Genomic DNA, 15,303 nt, shown 5'->3' with positions numbered 1-15,303 from the left:
CTGAGAGGGTTTTTGTTGTTAGACCCGTTTGGTCCAGTTCCCGGCTATCTATATTGTAGGTGAAATAACAGTAAAACTCGGTTTGGTTGTGGACCCCCTGGAAAGCTTTCAAGGATCCCTGGTGGTCTTTTCACCAAGTTATCTTCCTCTCCGCTGTCTCTCATCTGCACGTTGTCCTGCTTGCCCTCCATCCATCTATCCACCACTGGCTTTCTGAAAGGCTTTGTGAAATGCCAGAGAATACTTTGCAGACTGCTGTTGATGAGAGCAGCCAAGAGCACATCAACGGGCTAAATATAAGGCAACCTACTTCCCAATCGCTTTCTCATACTGCCTCAGAATAACATAGCCGTTTTCTACTTCTGCCTCTACACTATACTACAAGATCTGATTTCTGAATTCACCGCAATGGGATTATATTTGATCATTTCATCATTAGGATGAAAAGTTATACTTAATCATGGTGGCCCGCTGGAACGTCAGTATCTTTTTTTTTCTCCCAGCAACGGCAGTGCAAATATAGGCTCATGGCTAAGCCTGGATCATTTTTATTTCAGTAATACTGTAAGCTGCATATAAATGATATTATGGAGGTACTGAGCTTTCCAACACCATCTGAAACGGTTACATAACCACTTCTGCTGAGCATCCCCGCAATGAAAATATGTAACCAGCTCACAGCTACTAGACCCAATTCTCCCTGTTCATTCATCCCGCTAACAGATTTTCAGTGCAAACACATGGCTCAAACTAGTGCCTCAACTGGTTCCAGAGAAACTGATAAGCTTGGACAGACAGACAGACAGACAGACAGACAGACAGACAGACAGACAGACAGACAGAAAGAGGGGGTAGAGAAAATGGTGCAAAAGGATTTATTGAGTCAGAAATATAGAAGAAGGGAGGAAGAAGTCAGAGGTGCATGGAGGATAAAGGGAGGGAAGCTGATATTGCTGGTAATAACCCAGCCGCTGTGATATAACCTGCTGCTCGTCACACAGGCATCACAGGTCGAGCCGCCACGTGTGTAGGCTGTGTGCGTGTGTATGTAATCGGGGGGTGCACTTACATCAGTATGTGGGGTGCTTACAAAATAGATGGTAGAGCTGTTACCAAACAATACCACAAGCGGATGTGAGCAAACAGCTTCCATACTTTTAAGTGTAGACCATCTAACCGAAGGAATCCCAGAAAAAGAAGTTCAGCCAATTTAAACGGAGCATCATGCAGCTGTTTTTTTTAAATTTATTTTTTATTGTTATGTCCCCATCCTATTTATACCACAACGTTTTTCACATCAGTTTTCACTTATCTTCCGCAATCCCTGACTTAATGAAAGAAAGTGCCCAATGAGACTGCCTCAACTCGTTCTCATATCGATTACATTTAATTGCTTTCCTTGACAAATTTAGCCGCATTTTTTTCACAGCTGTCACTATAATACTGGTCAGACAGCCTGCAAGATTCAATATCAGCATCAGTGTTTCTGTCTCTGCCTCCTTTAGTTATCAGCTCTGACCCGGCAACCAGCATCAGCACCTTCATCACCACAAACGGTAACGATTTCAAGACCATTCCTTGACTCAAGACCAAACATGCGCCCGTAAAAGTGTCAATTCTGAACCCTCGAGCCCCTTGCTATACCCACGCCTAGCTGTGTGACTACGCTTTGGCCTTTTCTATAAGCCACACTGACTCAGCTCCAACACAGATATCTCATCAAGTCAGTGGCCGCCATTGAAACAGCTTCAACTTCAACGTTACTGTGCCCTTGAGTCCTCACAGAAACATTAGCTATGGTTTCATTTACTAACATATCCTTTACACAAATGACTGCACGCATGCCTCTTGACAACTATAATCTAGGGAAATGTGACATAGGAAAAACAACAGTCTACCTACCCTCAATTTGCTCTGCTATAAGTGTGAGGGTACCAGGCCTCTGTTGATTAATTTGATTTTCAACATATTAGCCAATAGGTTTACTACTCCCACAGTCTTTGTTAACTCCAGCCCATGTCTGTGTCCCCACTGTGCATGTTGTAACTAGCAAAAGGCTACCTTGGTTTCGCAGGAGCCTGGCACTGATGCAACTATACAGTGAAGTTGAGACAGTGTTTGCAGTTATACAGTTCAACAAACATGCACAGCACACCATCCTCAAAGCACTTGTGTCCTGTTTCCTTTCTTCTCCACTCGCATTTTTCCTGCCCAAGAGCCAGATTCCAACCAGCTATTGTATATTAGTCTCTACCAATAGCTGCATTACTGAATCGGTCAAATGCATCAAACGGTTCTCGTATTGTGCCTGTTAAGTTTTGGGACAGGAAAATGTCTTCTGGGTTCTTGTTATCCATGTATTCCAAAATTTCCATCCATCCGTTAGCTAAACCGCTTATCCTGCTCTTGGGGTTGCAGGGATGCTGGAGCCTATCCCAGCAGTCATTGGGCAGCAGGCAGGGAGACATCCTGGACAGGCCGCCAGGCCATCACAGTATTGCCAAATTTATCAAATCAATTTGGTTCTTGCATTACCGTTTCTTTCTTTCTTTCTTTTTTAAAGATAAGTATGTTGAACTAATAAGACCGGTCTAGTTATGAGCAACCCACACTTATTAGAAAGAAAGAAAAAACACCTCTGGCCGGCTCTACCTTTAGTTAGGCCACTACCCAATAGCAAGCAATGACAGCAGGATGGCATAGGGAGTACTAGACTTGGATTCAAGCCAGGCCAGGGTTGAAAAGGATCTGTCCTGCTGATGTATCTTTAATTAAGATACTGATCCCTGCCAGCTACATGGTCATGCTTCTGAGCTGACTGTGTGCTTCGACCTCTGTAAGCACTGTAAGTAGAGGGCAAACACAAAGAGAAATTTCTATTTTTTTTTTACATCAAAAAAGTATAACACTATTACTGCGTTATTGCTTCAGTATTTTTATTCGGTTACTTTCCGTGACACCACTACTATGTTGCCTGTGGTAAACGTCCATTAAGTGGTAGGTTTTACTTTGCCAAACCTCTGACTTCAGTGAGCTCCATAACAGCTAGAACTAACAGGAGAGAGCTGGAGATGTCTTACAGTAGATAACTTATCTTACCATCGGTACATTCCTCATAGTACCAGTCCAACTCGTAGTAGTCTGCCTTGACAAACCTCTGGCCTCTTGTCTGGCCTCGCCTCTTCATGCTCAATACTCTGAAAAACGGCTGTGTATTTTCCAGTGTCCCAGCATTCTTAGCTGTAACATCTCTGACACAACTAATGTACCAGCAAGCTAGGAGGCAACCAGCTGTCACTTGGGTATATTAGCCAGTCACTGAGAGTGTCAGTCAATTAGATGGTGGATCCTCTCTTCTGCTATCCCAGCATGCTTAGCAGAAAGCAGCAGGTGCACGGTTCTGCCCGATGTTAATTGCTAGCGAAAGTGTGTCCAATCCTGACGTATGCCCTTCTCTGTCCCGCGCTTGTTAGCAGCCAACCGTCTCTTTATTGTGCTCTTTATTTGTCCTTGTGCTGTTACCATTGCTGCTTGTTAGCTCCATCGTGGTCAGCAGTACATCAAAATCCTCAAAATCTTTAATTCCTTGTTCTTCTGTCTGGCCTCTCGTCCTTCATTCAGTCTGTTCATTCTCTTGTGGAACATGGCTTCAGAATCTGTACCAACTGAAACATGCCGATATTTGCCCACCTCTACTGTGTATCTGCTCTTCTATATGGAAAGCTCTTCCTCTGTATCCTTCAACTGTTTTATCCTTCTTCTTTTCTATGTCTTGTCTTTCTTTCCGTCACCCTTTTGATTGTCAGCCATCCCTTTGATGAAGAAGAATCCAGGAAGTGTGGTAGTTTTTGTCTCTACGTATCCATCTATCAGTCAGTCTGAGTGTTGATCTTAAAAACCGTGTTAGTCCATCTTCCAGTGTTTTTAATCAGTCTGTCTTATTCCTGCCTTTCTGAGGTCATGATAACTGCTATCACTGTGGAGGCTCTAGCTCGGCACATGGACCAGCGCATCTCTCACAATGACTCGATAAATACAGCCGGAGAGGGAGCGAGTGCAGCAGCAGTCACGGGTTTTGCAGCAGAGATGATGATAATGATGACTCAGAGGGGTGGCTGGGGTTAGAAAAAACATACACCAATCACAGGGAGAGATGCCATCAGCTTGATCCCGCCCCATAATCATACGTCAGCAACATCTCCCCCTCCCCTTCCCTTCCCTCGTCCTTCTGCGTGGTTGCTATGGTGACAGGCTCCGACTCCAGCGAGGCTGAGCAGCATGTGAAAGCAGTTGGCAGGGCATTGGCACTGGCAAAACTGACACCATGTGGCTTACACATAGAGCCTGAATCAGTAGAACATCCACTCATTCAGAACGATGTTTCAGAATTGTATCTTCACTTTTATACCTAAGATAGCTGCCACAGAGTGTTTGATTAGTTTGTCATGAACAGTGGAGCAGTGCACGGGTCCCATAATCCTGATATGTCATGACAGCAAATTTAGCTTTCACCTAAATAGCACTGAATATGCTGAGTCCTTATTAATGACACCCTTTCTGAGTCCCAAGTCCGTTGTCCAGCTAATCCATATTTACATGACAGCATGAATTAAATTCAAGAGGATCCTCCTAAGACGCACTCAAGAAGATTAGCGTGAGGCATATGGCAGTGCCGGTTCCTTTCATTGAACTCTGCTGCTAATATTAGCTTGTCCTGCTTGAATGAATTCTGACTGCTGCCGGTAGCCATGATGCTGACACTAGCTACGACCTGCTAACGGACGGACTACAACTTGCCTTAATGTAGTGCTTACTGAGAGGAGCTTTCAGCATATCTGTTGCCACTGAGAATACGTATTGGTGATGCTATATGTGTAAAAAAGCAAGTGCAGTGTGGACTGTCACACACTTAAAAACTAAATGGGTTTCAGTGTATGCAAGTCTTGTAAGTGGGTTTGATACTTGCGTAACAACCTGATGTTGATGTTGCATCAGCCTTTCCAGATGGGGCACCATGATGTACTGGCAGGGCAGAGATATTTATTTACTGTATGGCTCACACTAAGACATTTATCTGTGCTTTGTATGAATACAAGTATTCAAAACTGATGTCCATAAGAAAAACTTTCGGGTAAAACGAACCTTAACAACTTGAAAATGATGTTTAATTGCTCCTTTTTTTTTTTTAACTGTGTGTTGACAGTGAAGTAATAAAAAAGACCATAAATGTACAAAGCCCCTCGAGACAAATTTGTAATTTGTGATACTGGGCTATGCAAATAAAATTGACTTGACTTGACTTCCTAAAAATAACAAACATATAAGATCTTATGGAAAAATAAATCATAAGATGGCAATCATAAGATGGCAATCGTATCTAATCACATTATTTGAGTAATATAATCACAGGGCTATGTACGTGGAAAAAACAAAACTTTTGCAGCCACCTTACAGTGACATTCTCCTGGTGTCCTATGCAGAGAGTTTATCTTAAATTGATGGAGCATGCATCTATAACAACTATATAGATGATTAGCATAGCCCCTCACTGTAATCACACTGACAAATATACAGATACACAGATGACAGCTGTTAACTAATGCTATTAGCGATAGTTAATAAGGCATTAACTAACAGTTAATTAATACAATAATAAGCATTAAGTAACAACAAATGTCGCTCGTTAACATTTATTAAGGGTTTACAGGTTGATTAAGGTAAAAGCTAATATTAGTACATAATGAACATCGTAAATGATGAACACCATTAGTAAATGATTACTAGACACATTAGTTAACTATTAATTAACCGACAGTTAATGCTTATAGCTGCATTAACTAATGTTGATTAATTTTAATGAACTTTTTTTCTGACACAGGATACAAATCCTCTACACCAGACTCCACAAATCATAACAACCATTAAAATCACAATAATCTCACAAATAATCACAAATCACATAAATACAATAATCTCACAAATAATCACAGTCACACAATACTCAGAATAATCACAACTCAGCTTTATAATTGTATAAAAAGTCCTTTGTTGACCAAAATTGATCTAATCTATTTTTAAAAGAGTTCACTAAAGGAGCCTGCACCACATCCTCGGGAAGGCCGTCCCGTGCTCTTACAGCACCAACTGTGGAGACGTTTTTTTCTCTTTTCAGAGGGACACTTTAACGGGAATAGTTTTAAGGAGTCCCCTCTTAACTCGTACCTATTATTTCAAAAGTAGACAACAGGCTCAGCTGTGAAATCATATATGTTGTGAACAAGCTTATAGACTTGAGTCATGTCTCCTGTATACTAGAGTTGGCAGTTGTAAATTTCTTAACCTCTCTTCACATGACCTCTCTTTCACACCTGGGATTAGTTTAGTAGCTCTTCTCTGAAATTTTTTTCTATATATTTTACTTTATAAGGACCCCAGACCGAGCTTGCAAATTCATGAGATCGCACCGAGGATTTATATAATGGTAAAACTATTTCCTTACACAAATTTAGAAAAGTTCTTCTAATTACCATCAGCATAGTGTTTGCTTTTTTAATTTTTTCAGAAACGTGCGAGTGAAATTCAATTGAACTATCGACCACTACACCTATGTGCTTTTCCTATTCCACTTGCTGAACCATCAAATCTCCAACTAATTACAATTAATGTACCCTTGTTGTAAAGTGTTGCCCAGTTGTATAGCCAGGTGTCTCTGTCCTACTCTCTTTCAAACTAGCCGTGTGGATCTGATGTCAGCAAAAACCCGGGCTACGGCGGACAGGCTGATCCCCGATTGGTCTGCTGTCTCCGTCTCGTCATCCACTCTGCCACCTATTTCTCTGACGGTGCTGGTTACACACAACATGAATAAATAACCTTTCATAGGTTAATACATCAATCTGGAGGTGGCAGGTACTGGGCCAGATGTCCTACTTGCCAAAAGGAATGCAAAGCGGTGCGGTGGCCTCTCACTTCCTGGTGTAGTGATCGCTGCGGGTCTATCAGGACCTTAGCATATGGCCGCTCCTACGCAAATGTGTCTGCAGCAGCACCTTTTCGTGGTACCTCCTGTTTTTAGAAAGTCTGCTGCAGGGCCGACCAGGTTCCCGGCGGTATAACCAGGTAGGTCGATTGGACTCGTTAGCCGTGGTTGGCAGCCAATCTAGGAGAAGGACAACTCTGATTTCAAACCCCGGGTAGATGAAGCTCGTTAGCCTTGTCAAGCAGTTCATCTCGGAGAAGGCAAACTCTGATTTAAAACCTCCGCTGCCTTGCGGGTATACTCATACACGGGAAAGGCTTCGGGAAGAAACCCTGAGGAAAAATTTGCATGCGTCTCCATTGCCAGTCGTCTCGCTAGTCTTGCCACTGGTAGTAGGTGGTCTCGGACGAGAGACTGGGGCTGATGATGCGCAACTCTTCCTCACTTTAATCATCGCGCAAGTCATCTGTCATCCATCACAGGATGACTAGATGGTCCCCGTCGCTGCGACGGACGAATAAGATATCAGTGTATACATACAGTGTGCAAATTGTAGAAGTAACATTCATATTGTAACATTCATTCAAGTAACATCCATTGAGATGCACTAGTAATTTATCTTGACAGGGGTCACATGGCTAAGAGTTTAGAGGTCGGCAGAGCCATATACTGTATACTATAATTCACTCTAAAAATATAAACATCACCTCACCAGACCACAGAGGGGAAAAAATGGTAAGAACAACCACTAATGACAAAACCTATATATATTTCATCTCTTGGTGTTGCCCAAGCATCATGCTACTTCACTTGTTTCTTCTTGCTCAACTCTTTGTAGCAAGGAAGAGGGGCAGGAATCACATTCAGTAAGAGTGAAGACTGCAAACTGGGACAAAAGATATGAATACTATACTGGTCAATGTGCAACCGTGCAATGTGCAAAAGTAGTTGATGGTGATTGCTGAAAAGATCCTACAAAGATCCTACCATCATTGCTGATTCCTCATAGCAGACATGGTGTCAGGTCAGTAATAACAAAGACGAGCACTGAGGTCAACAAGCTGCTAGTTCCTATTCGAACCCATGTATAAAATCCTGAAACTGTTTCTGGCAGGACTACTTCAGCCAAACTCACGGTAAAAAGCATCCTGGAGGTGAACCAAGAACTGAATTATTGATAGGAAAACATTATTTTTTACGTGCACTGTGTGTGTGTGATGTCTGTGTGTATCTGTGTGTGGATGTTTATCTGCGTTTAGATTAGAGGCCGACATAAAGGTCAGCCACAAGACCACCTCTTAGTTTGATAGGACAAAAATAGACATAGGGACACGTGCGGGCACAAACACTGCCATGTCACCTATCAAAGGGCTGTTTGTGTGTGTTTGTTTGTGTGTGTGTGTGTGTGTGTGTGTGTGTGTGTGTATAAAAGACAAAGGCATGTTTGCTGTGGCAACCCTGGCCAGCTGTCACTTCACCACTCATGGGCACGCTGGAATCAGTGACCACCCCTCAGGTGGTCTTTCTGAAGGGTCAATCGCCTTATCTCTATTCTCTATATTTACTCAATATTTATTTGAAACAGCATTTATTCGTACGTATGGAGGCCTTCCAAGCGTTTGTACTGACCAAAGTATTTGAAAACAACACTAGTTGAACTTACAGAAGTATTTTAGGGTCTCCTCTATCTGTTCGGCAGTGAGTTCGAGGGCAGCATCAGGGGCGACGAGTGGAGTGTGCAGCCAATCCTCATGGTCATAGCCAAAAATAGTATCCGCCCTTAGCCGGTAGACTGGCAGCTGCTCTTCCAATAAACTGATAATCTCAAGCTCCGGCAAATCAGTACTGTTACACACATCTAGACAGAGAGAGAGAGGGAGAGCATGTATGAATTATTTTTCAGTGGGATAAGACATTGCAAGATGACATGGATTAGTAATACTGTTTTCATCTGGTATGAGAATTGGTAAACGGATGACGATGATCACTGTGAATTTGGGCAATAATGAATTAACAGGGATGAGAGTGCAGTGGAAACAGCTTTTCAGACAACTGATGCAACTAATTCTCATCTACAACATCCTCAAAATGTTGCTTTCTAATCACGGTTTGACCGAATATTTGTTGATATGACTAAAGTTAAGTCAGATTTGACAACTAGATGGCGATATAAATGATAGTATTGGTTATTTTCAAAAAATGTGGAAATACTGCTTCTTTTGAAAAGCATCCAAAAACATGTTGGTTTCCCCACATTTTAAACTGTCTGCAGACTGCTGCAGCTGAAGGTGTAGGAGGACCTCTGGTGGCGTATGCAGAAACTTACCCAGCCCCTCTTCATGACACATTAACATTTTAATGCATGCAAACTTGGAGCTTAAGTTCATTTGAGTCATTTTACTTCCTCAGCTGAAATTACTCAAATGCTAATTTGAAACAGGGTTGTTTCCACATTCACTATTTGCAATTGAAACACAACAATTTAACAATCTGAATGAAATGCGAGTCCAATTGGGCATGTTGTGTGACATGTTGTGTTACTTGCTTGCAATAATGCATTAGCGTGAATATGAACAAGAGAGAACATGTGGCTCCATCATGTGGCACCATGCTTCTTCAAAACTCGGCACCAAGAATACTCACATGAACTTGGCATTGTAACACCATCACCTCATTCTTAATCTGTTGTTTAAATATCAATCAATCAATCAATCAATCTATCAAGTATGATAAAACAACCGTGTGAGATGTGTGAGGCACGCCCCAGAGTAACTGTTTCACTGTAAACGGTAGTCCCAACTCACTTCACCTTGCTTTTCTTATGTCGACATGAAGCTTACTCAAGCAGATAATGGAGGACACACTTGAGCAGTTACAGGGGGGACACACTCGAGACAAGAGTGCAGAACTGAGCAAAGTAACATTCAGAATATGCTCAAAGACAACTAGTTCGCCCAGAGTATTTAAATTATGCAGTGCATCTTCGGGTTTAAAATCACTGACACTGAATCTATATGCTACAAATGGCAGGAGAAATGTAGATCAGACAGTTTATAACCTAAAAATCTCTTTCTTGCACTTTTACTTTAGCACTGGTTTTGCTCTTAGATGCTTGTTTAGATGCACTTATGACCTCTGATGACTAGTAGTTCTCCTGATTTCCTACGTTAAATGCACTTATTGTAAGTCGCTTTGGATAAAAGCGTCGGCTAAATGGCTGTAATGTAATGTAATGTACGCTTGTCCAAAAAAAAGAAAAAAAAGTTCAGCGATTGGACAAGAGCATTCCCCTGAAAACCACCAAGCTGAGCCTGCTGATCCATGAATAATGTGTTGCTGTGGATGGAAAATGAAGTCATCTTACCCAGGCTTTCGGCCATGAGCTCATCTCTGTCCACACATCCGTTAAGCGGCCTATTCAACAGTTCTTTTTAGCACATTTTGGTCCATATTTCACCAGTATAACACCAACGATCCTCCTGTAGTCCGTCTGGCTTCGGATCCTGTCTGTCCGCACAGTATTTTTTTGGACACGAGCTGGAGAGTTGCTGGCAGGCTAACACGAAGTAATTCGAAAGTGAAAACTCAGTCTAAAAAAAAAAAAGTTGCTACTTCCAGCTCATTCTAGTCAGGTCGACACTTTCGGCGAGTTTGAAAGAGGCGAGTTATCATGTAGGACGCTGCTGACATGCTGCAAAGGCTGCAGAAAGATGTTTCTTGGTCGGACAGCGTTAGCACACACATACATGCACACAAAAAGAGACGGTGATGTTAAATGTGTATGCTCTTTGTTTCTCTTTCTGTTTCTGCCTGTCTGTTGGTCCATCTGTCTCCCCCCCCCCCCTCTAACAATGCTGTCTCTCACAGTGCTCTAATCCAGACAAAATGACTGACTGTGCAGAGCCAGGAAAACACGCACACACACACACACACACACTGCAGCTATACAGAATATTAATACTGTTTGGAGTATAGGGACTAATTCTTGAATTGACACTTTAAGAGTAATGTCACTTCCTGTACATCAAAACTCTTCTCCCCAGAACTCGGTCATATTTATCTATACAGTGCCACGGTTGTATTTGCCTGAATTAAACAGCTCTCTGACTTGTTTGTTTTTAAGAAACGTCCTCTTCACCAGACAAGGTATAAAACAACTTGCTACCCAGACTTTTTTCCAACAGTTTTTTTTTTTTTTATCTGTGAATCTTTTTGCCGCGCCTTTTCTTGTCAGTCTTTCACAGGTTTGTATTAAACACTGCATCGTGTTGGTGTTCACGATGAGACATCAGCCAGGGGGTTATTAATCCAGATCCTTTTAAAGCCTCGCCCCAAACATTATGGTGCAAGATTGTTGAATGTGATTATGAAGATTATGAAATCAAGTTTCCTGTCTGGCAAAAGTGTCACTTAAAAAAACGAAGGATCCCCCCCCCAGAAAAAGAGATATGACAGGCGTCCGGGTAGTGTGGCGGTTTATTCCATTGCCTACCAACACGGGGATCGCCAGTTCGAATCCCCGTGTTACCTCCGGCTCGGTCGGGCGTCCCTATGGCCGTGTCTCTGCCGATGGGAAGCTGAATGTGGGTATGTGTCCTGGTCGCTGCACTAGCGCCTCCTCTGGTTGGTCAGGGCGCCTATTCGGGGGGGATCCTCCCACGTGCTACGTCCCCCTGGCGAAACTCCTCACTGTCAGGTGAAAAGAAGCGGCAGGTGACTCCACGTGTATGGGAGGAGGCATGTGGTAGTCTGCAGCTCTCCCCGGATCGGCAGAGGGGGTGGAGCAGTGACCGGGACGGCTTGGAAGAGTGGGGTAATTGGCCAAGTACAATTGGGAAGAAAAAAGGGGAAAAATTCCCCCCTAAAAAAAGAAAAGAAGACCCTCCACACATTCTGGAGTTTTCAGAATAAGACATATGAAAGGCTGCTTGGTAGCTTTGTAAATTCATTATGGAAGACGTAGAGGTGATATAGACAACTCAGTTGATGTAGACTATCTAACCATAAGAGACTCTCTGCAAAGCCACAAAAGCGACCTGTCCGAAAGGTCTCTCCAAATACAACAGCCGTTACCTTGTAGCACTGACATGATATAAACCAGTTCATGATATTCTCTAGACTGCATCTTCTCAGTCTGGCCTGTAATGTTGAGGCCAACACAACCTGAAGCCAGACACACTCCAACTGGACCTGGGTGAGATAATTCTTATGGAAAGTGAAGTTGGACCGAGGCTTTGTTTTCAGCTGCATTTCTGAGCCAGAAACAATTATGAGCAAATGAACAATTTGGCCATTACTGTTTGAAGCCTGTTGGATCCTTTTAGGTGCTGTTGTATTTAGAAACGAATGCCAGGCTGCAGCTCGGGACTCTGTCTGAAGGTCAAATAATACTACCGGTTGTTGCAGACTAATTGTATGCACAAGACTGAGACAAAATCCAGGCAGATAAAAAATTCTTATCACTGTAGAGTGAGAGCAGTGGAAAAAAAACTGTTGGCGATAAAACCTAGCTGTAGTGATTTAAAATATGGCCAACATGCCAAGGGCCTCACAACAAGCACTACAACCCAGATAGGACAATAATAGCACCAGCATTTGTGTACTGATCTGAAGTAATCCAATACACCACAAACACGGTACGAAACAAAACACACCTGAAATGTTGGCTCCAATGGACAAAAAATGACTACTACAATATAACTTATTCTTCTCCAAAAGCCAAGGGACCTTGTATTTTATGTATGATGATGAAGGAGAAGAAGATGGAGGAGGAGAAGAAGGAGGAGGAGGCAGAGAGGAAGAAGGAGAAGAGGAAGAAGGAGAGCAACAACAACAATAACAACCCATTCTCCTGAGGTTTCAGTCAAATATCCCACACTGGGAAGTGAAGTGGTGCATTTCTGTTTCTGACTGCTCTACAAGTGTGTTTTATTAAACCTAAATGAACTGTGTTTAAAGGCCAAAAGTGCTGTTTATAATAAAAGGCAAGTGGCTCAGAGCCACTCAACACAACTGACAAGCTGACAAGACTGAAGTCACATGTCTCCTCTTTCTCCCTGCTTTTCTCCATCATGCCCGGTAAAATAAAAAAAATAAAAAATAATAATGATAATAATAAAATAGTAAATAATAAAAAAGTCAAACAGTCATCAGAGCTTCAAACTGATCACGGCAATCACAAAGCCAGCCGCGATGCCAGTAAATGTTTAAAGTCATCAGAAGTTCAAGTTCAAATGTAATTATAGACCACCAGCCCCCTGCCAGTCTACCCTGCACAAATGACAAGCATAAAGAACAGGTTCCTGGAACATACCGGCAGCTGAGGAGGAAAGTTCAAGATCAAACTTTATGGTTGGGCAGCTAGTGGGCCTCGCTGTCAATTTAAGCAGTTAACACGCAAACTCACACAGACAGACAGACAGACGCATACTTGGATTTAGACATACAGACGGGCTATAAACTGGAACCCAAGGAAATCTGCAAGCAGTGGAAACAGTTGGCAGATCCAGCAGACACACAACAGCACTGTACATGCCGAGTCTGGTTACTGTTAAAACGGAAGATCAAGCAAAAATGCAAGTTTCAACTTAACAAGCCAGCAAAAAAAAAAAAAAAGACAGAAAAAAGCAGCTATTTTTACCGTACCGAAGCCAAGACGCTGAGTCGAGACCAAAAAGCCGATCAATTGAATGGAGCACACCAAAGCCCGTACGCTGGCTTTGCATAGTTTATACCTTCGCTTACATACTGAGACACCCTTAAAAAACATTACAAACCATTTAAGTTGAAATTCATGTGTAATACCAGCTGGGTCCAGCCTAGCTGCCCCCTGTAAACTAGTCATATTTGCAAAACAGTGTTTCACAATCAACCTTCCTTGCAGAAAAAAAACTTAAAAGAGCGATTCAGCCCAACATTTGTTTTAGTTGTGTTTCAGACATCTCCCGCGATTTCTCGAAACGTGTGAGCTTTTGTCACGTGTTTTCTAAGCATATACAGGCTATAGCATGAAGACACAATTTCCCTGTTTCCATCACTGCAACCAACCCTCACAAATAAACAGCTAAGTTAGGCCATTTCTGACAAAGGAGAGGAAGGGACCGGGTGACTCGTTGGACAGAAAGAGAGGAAAGGACAAAGACACAGCAGCAGAGAGAGACGGAGAGCCCGATGACACACAAGAGTTATTATACGTTACTCAGATGTTAGCCAGAGGAGACATAAAACTGACTGAAGAACAGCTCAAAGTGACAGGCAGCTGCACCGTATCCGGCATACTCACTCATGGTGCCTGTGGCCTGAAAATCCACGACCCTCCTTCCCTCGAATCACATTTTCCGCCACTCCAGGGCAGGACAACGCCGCAAGGAACGACACACAGTAGAGGGAGCGAGGGCAAGAGAAGAGGGAGTAGAGGGAGAGACCACGTACTGAACGTGTGAGACAGACACAGTGCCACAAGTTAGAAAGAGGGAGGGAGGGAGAGAGAGAGAGAGAGAGAGAGAGTGTAGAGGAAGAGACCAAGTACTAAAAGTGTGAGACACAGTGCCACAAGTTAGAGAGAGTGAGAGAGAGAGAGAGAGAGAGAGAGGGAGGGGAGAAGAGAGGAGCGAAGAAGGAGAAGAAGAGACCCAGGCCAAACTGGTTCGTCATGCCTGACATGCCAATGACGACAGCCATACGGACCGCCCCTCTTCCTCTTCCCACCGACCCCAGCTGGACGTCTCCTCAGCCTACTACCAGCTGTACCTAACTTTATGTTCTCTCTCTCTCTCTCTCTCTCTCTCTCTCTCTCTCTCTCTCTCTCTCTCTCTCTCTCTCTCTCTCTCTATTCCTTCAGCTTTTATCCTCGCCACCCTCTCCTCTCTCTGTAACCAGCATGTCTACCTCCTTGTCTCTCCCCCTTCATGCTAAACATAGCGAGCTGTTGGCTCAGAGGCATTTCAGCTGCTTTTTTTTTTTAATGTTTGCACAAGCTCTTCATCACTAAACAAGCACAACGTTCCTACCGGAGGCTTAGTGCCTTTAACATCTCCTTCCCTTCATCTAGACCGTCTGTTCATGACTGACGCTGGTTTACTGTAAACGATGAACACAACAGAGATCATAGCGTTCACCTGGAGCTTTATCCTGTATCTGTTGTGCAGAAAGGACTGTGTTTTTGCACACACGACACTAACACAGGAACTAGCTTGAGAACAACTTAGACATGGGTTTTTAAACCCATACCAATAAACTGGTGTTTAATGGATGGTGCTGCCTATCCCAAGCTGGCCACAGTAGAAGCTTCCCTTTTTCCCCGCCATCCGCCACCTATAGGCCTG

General features: G+C 43.1%; 1 protein-coding gene across 3 annotated transcripts in view; it reads right to left on the bottom strand.

Annotated features, from left to right (window-relative positions):
• trak1a (trafficking protein, kinesin binding 1a) overlaps positions 1–15,303 on the bottom strand; it is a 60,293-nt gene that overhangs the window by 35,361 nt on the left and 9,629 nt on the right. Inside the window, exons 1-2 of one of the 3 annotated variants that reach the window (XM_056285620.1) lie at positions 14,262–14,425; positions 8,643–8,837 (exon numbers count right to left, since the gene is read on the bottom strand). In XM_056285620.1, the coding sequence (XP_056141595.1) occupies positions 8,643–8,837; positions 14,262–14,265 (199 nt within the window). In that variant the 5' untranslated portion in view covers positions 14,266–14,425. Of the gene's footprint in view, positions 1–8,642; positions 8,838–10,343; positions 10,389–14,261; positions 14,426–15,303 lie in introns of those variants that run through there. The other 2 variants (XM_056285619.1, XM_056285621.1) reach the window with 2 other exon arrangements.

Source organism: Lampris incognitus, chromosome 9 (assembly GCF_029633865.1).
Source record: "Lampris incognitus isolate fLamInc1 chromosome 9, fLamInc1.hap2, whole genome shotgun sequence".
Lineage (NCBI taxonomy): Eukaryota > Metazoa > Chordata > Actinopteri > Lampriformes > Lampridae > Lampris > Lampris incognitus.
The sequence above is the reverse complement of the archived record's forward strand: the minus strand, read 5'-3'. Positions and strand labels throughout refer to the sequence as shown.